Genomic DNA, 4,663 nt, shown 5'->3' with positions numbered 1-4,663 from the left:
TTTTTTGATGTGGTTGTATTTATCTAAAATTATATTGGTTTCGATATTATATTTTATTTTTGACATATATGGATTAACGTAAAACATTAAAACTTATGGTTATGTATTATTTTGAAGAAAAAAGATAAATACAAAAGAAAAACTAGCCAAAAATAAAAGATTTAAAATCAAAATCATAGATTTAAAGAAAATAGAAAATACTATAAAAATATACATTGCTTTGTTTCTCCCTCAATCCTAAATTGGACTCTAAAAAGGTCAAAACTTCATAGACTAGCTGAAGTCTTCTCGATTTACGTTTCTCATACTTCATTTCCCCTCCATATTTTCTAGAATCTGATTAATTATCGAAGTTTCATCGGTACAGTTCGTCTCCAATCCAGTTCACGCGAATCTGGTAAAATTTTCATCATCTTTGATGTTTAAAATGCAATTCTAGAACCCTAACATTAGCTCCACGGTCGAGGGTAGTGTGTTATTAGGGATTTGTAATTATTTAGATAAGTCGATATGTAATTGACGTTACATATCTTCATCTTGTTATTTGTCTTGCGATTTCGATTGGCAATTTTCGGAATATGTGTTTGAAAATATAGTTCTCGCTGTGTTGATCGACTCTCTGCTATTTTTCGTCGAAACAAATTGTATAGTATAATCCAATCAGACTCCGTAGTATTCAACATTAAATTCATCCAACTACATCATGATTTCTACGAATCACTATGAAACAAAGCTGCTGGTGTTAATTATAAAATTTTACATTGTTGAATCATCACCAAAGATTGTTGGCTAACTTGGAATTACAGAATTGGCAGCTGGAGTAAGACGCTATAGATCATATCAGCAAACATGGCGGGAACTGAGAATGGGCCTATTCTGCAATTTGCACCCTTTCAGAGTTCTGTGGATGCCGGTTTTTGGCATGAATTATCTTCGTTGAAACTCAACAAATTAAAAACTGATGAATCTCCAATCCCAATAACGGGTATGTTGCTTCATGTATTGTAATATTAATGTTGATGAAGTTTTTACCAAATTTCAATACTTGAAACAAGTCAAGATAGTTATATTGTTTGTATTAACTATTAATGATATCCTTGTAGGTTTTTACACACCTTGCTCCAATTCTCAAGTATCAAGCCATCTAACTCTGCTTACTGAATCCTTGCCAACTGACCCAACTGATGAACAACAAGCCAAAACAAGTCATGGGAACAGAAACAAATGCTCTGTGCCTGGCATTCTTTACAACACAAACACATTAGAAGGGTATCACGCTCTGGATAAACAAGCTTTGTTAAAGGCTGAAGCAAAGAAGGTATTTTGTTCTTTTGTTAAAACTCTATTTAGTAATCCATTTTTCAGTTATACATGAATGTAATGTCAAAATCTTGAATGCCAGATTTGGGATGATATTCGATCTGGAAAAGCAGAGGAGGACAGTTCTGTCCTTTCAAGGTTCCTTCTTATATCATTTGCAGACCTCAAGAAATTTAACTTCTATTACTGGTTTGCTTTTCCTGGTGTCGTTCTTGACCCTCCAGCAACTTTGGTTGATTTGAAGCCAGCATCAAAATGGTTCTCCCCAAAAGAGGTTTGACCATATATACCCATTTCCCTTTGTAAATCAACTTTTTTGTTTTTATTACTTAAAGATGTAGCATTGTTCTTTCATAACATACAGGCTGAATCTGTGTCTGCATCCTGTAATGAGTGGCGTATGTCAAGTTTAACAGCAGGTAGAGTCATTCAGACTTTTTTTTTGCCACCCTGACTTGTTCTTAATATCAAAATACTGAAAGACATGATTTTGTAGGTGTTCCATTCTTTTTAGTCTCCATTTCTTCAAATTCGCAAGCTACTATTAGACCTCTAAAGGACTTTGAAGCTTGTCAACATGAAGGCCACAAGGTGAACACAGTCACACATCTATCTTTTTAAAAGACGTAAATGCCCTTTTAGTCCTCTTCTAAAAGGCTATTTGTTAATGGTGACAGATGCTCTTTGGTTTCTATGACCCTAGTCATCTTCCAAACAACCCTGGATGGCCTCTTCGCAACTTTCTTGTCTTCATTTCTGCAAAATGGAACCTGAAAAAGATTCAGTTTTTATGCTATCGTGAGAACCATGGGTTTGCTGATTTGGGTTTATCCCTCGTTGGTGAAGCTCTGATCCAACCTTCACAAGGTAGATCAGCCAAAATTGGGTAACAAGTCAACTCTTTTAAAAGTCAAAATCTTGACTCTTATAATCTCCAAATGTTTCTTGTAACATGAAATGTCTTTTTTTACTTTTATTTAAATCAGCATGGCAAGATCAAGATCACGTGCCTAATGCAGTTGGATGGGAACTGAATAAAGGGAAAAGATCCTCTAGATGCATTAACCTATCTACTTCCATGGACCCCACTAGGTATATAGTGTGGTGTAGTCAGTAGTGTGTTTCTTATGTATTGTTTTTTAATTTTAATATATAAACGAGATTAAATTTTTACAGGATGGCTATATCAGCTGTAGATCTGAATCTAAAACTGATGATGTGGCGAGCACTGCCATCTTTGAACTTGACCATGCTGTCTACCACCAAGTGCCTTCTGTTGGGAGCCGGGACCCTTGGATGCCAGGTGGCACGCATGCTTATGGTGAGTCTTTCCATTTCTAAAAATTACAACAAGGGTATAATGGTAATTTACAATTTGTGTGTTTCTGAAGGCATGGGGTGTGCGAAAAATAACATTGGTGGATAGTGGTAAAGTGGCCATGTCAAATCCATTAAGACAATCCCTTTACACCTTGGAAGATTGTCTCAATGGCGGTGATTTCAAAGCCTTGGCAGCTGTTAAAAGTCTGAAGCGAATTTTTCCAGCTGTGGTAATTAATTTAATCTTTTCCTTTTATTCCAAAATGTTTGAAATTATAAAATTATTATTTACTTTTGATATTTGTTTGTAGGAAGCAGAGGGGGTAGTGATGGCAATACCTATGCCTGGGCATCCAGTTGCTAGACAAGAAGAGGAAAAAGTGGTTGATGACTGCAAACGTCTTTCTGATTTAATCGAGTCTCATGATGCTGTTTTTTTATTGACTGATACACGCGAAAGTAGATGGCTTCCAACTCTTTTATGTGCCAATGCTAATAAGGTTAGTCTTGTACTTTTCTGCTTCGCTGTTGTACTTACTTTATTAGTAATATAGAGAAATTACCGATATGCCCTTGATAGTTTTAGTTTAATGTTTCAGGTTACAATTACGGGTGCATTGGGGTTTGATAGTTTCTTGGTAATGCGTCATGGTGCGGGCCCACTACTCAGCAGAAATACATCATCAAAAGCTGAGACTGAGAGTGTTGTTGGCTCTTCTTTATCTGCTGGTGTTGAAGAAATGTCACTGGGACAGAAAGATAGCAAGACGAGACTCGGTTGTTACTTCTGTAATGACGTTGTTGCCCCTGTGGATGTATAACATTTACTTTACTTCTTTCCTTTTTAACTCTTATTTTAATAGATCATAAAACTGAGATTTCGTTTTTTGTAATTTTTAAAATATGCAGTCAACAGCTAACCGCACTTTGGACCAACAATGCACGGTTACACGCCCTGGACTTGCCCCTATCGCATCCGCCCTTGCGGTTGAACTTTTGGTTGGGATTTTGCATCATCCTCATGGGTAAGGGTATTTTCGGAACAAAACCAAATATATTCTTTTTATTTTTTAATTTTTTAAATTTTGGTGCATGTATTTTTGTACAGGATATCAGCGAAAGCTGAATTTGGAAACTCTTTGGATAGTGTAAATAGCGAACAAGCTCTTGGGATATTACCACATCAGATCCGTGGGGCCCTCTCGCAGTTTTCTCAAATGATACTTGTGGGCCATTCCTCAAATAGCTGCACTGCTTGTTGCCCGATTGTAAGTATTCTTTTTCACAATTTTACAATATATAAAAATACAATAAAGAATAATGTTATATAATTTTTTTTTTTTCAGGTGGTTTCAGAGTATAGGAAAAGGGGACTGGAATTTGTTCTAGAAGCTATTAATCATCCTACTTATTTGGAGGATTTAACGGGACTAACGGAGCTCATGAAATCAGCAAACTCTTTTGACCTTGACTGGGATAACGAGACTGATAATGATGATGATGATGATGATTGTGTTGAAATCTGACACTGTTTTTATGGCACGTGATGAAATACGTTGACAATTGTACAAAAACAGGAAATTTAACCAACTTCTTTATGGATGGATTACTTTGTGGAAATTTCAGTTAGACCCTTCTGTTATTGGATAAATACGATTGTGTCTGGGTTCATTTATCCGTGAAAACAACAAAAATGGTCTTTAGACGATATTTGATTTTCATTTATCTTCTTTTGTGAAAATACTTTGCGCCTTGGTTAACGTTAAGCTATTTTTTTGTGTTGATATTTGTTATCTATAATAATGTCTGGTTTATTGAGAAATTCAAGTTGTGATAATGTGTGAGGAACACTTTTAGGCATAAAAACTGGTGGTTTACTTTTTGAAAATTATATGAATGTTAATTTTTATATTAAAGTACCAAATAGAGAGTAGACATAGTCATCTATCTAGAAAATGGATCAAATTCCCAAAGTATGAATTGTGCATCATCTAACTTATATTAGATTACAATTTAAATCTCT

General features: G+C 35.2%; 1 protein-coding gene across 1 annotated transcript; it reads left to right on the top strand.

Annotated features, from left to right (window-relative positions):
- Positions 1-238: 238 nt before the first annotated feature.
- On the top strand, positions 239-4,381 carry APG7 (ThiF family protein). Its single transcript, XM_079010308.1, has 15 exons — positions 239-397; positions 807-985; positions 1,104-1,318; positions 1,403-1,594; positions 1,685-1,739; positions 1,817-1,911; positions 1,998-2,187; positions 2,307-2,412; positions 2,497-2,641; positions 2,712-2,870; positions 2,952-3,140; positions 3,240-3,455; positions 3,550-3,665; positions 3,749-3,908; positions 3,987-4,381. Exons 2-15 carry the CDS (start codon positions 850-852, stop codon positions 4,164-4,166), a joined length of 2,154 nt encoding a protein of 717 aa, XP_078866434.1. The 5' UTR covers positions 239-397; positions 807-849; the 3' UTR covers positions 4,167-4,381.
- The last annotated feature ends 282 nt before the right edge of the window (positions 4,382-4,663 follow it).

The sequence above is a fragment of the Lactuca serriola genome, chromosome 7 (genome assembly GCF_051521515.1).
Source record: "Lactuca serriola cultivar US96UC23 chromosome 7, Lser_US96UC23_V15, whole genome shotgun sequence".
Classification (NCBI taxonomy): Eukaryota; Viridiplantae; Streptophyta; class Magnoliopsida; order Asterales; family Asteraceae; genus Lactuca; species Lactuca serriola.
The sequence above is the reverse complement of the archived record's forward strand: the minus strand, read 5'-3'. Positions and strand labels throughout refer to the sequence as shown.

Bases quoted from the DNA above. Each gene is read 5' to 3' on its own strand.
- APG7 (XM_079010308.1), top strand. From the start codon at position 850: ATGGCGGGAACTGAGAATGGGCCTATTCTGCAATTTGCACCCTTTCAG. The intron at 1,740-1,816 runs GTAGAGTCATTC...ATGATTTTGTAG, and splicing joins TATGTCAAGTTTAACAGCAG to GTGTTCCATTCTTTTTAGTC. The intron at 3,456-3,549 runs GTATAACATTTA...TAAAATATGCAG, and splicing joins ACGTTGTTGCCCCTGTGGAT to TCAACAGCTAACCGCACTTT.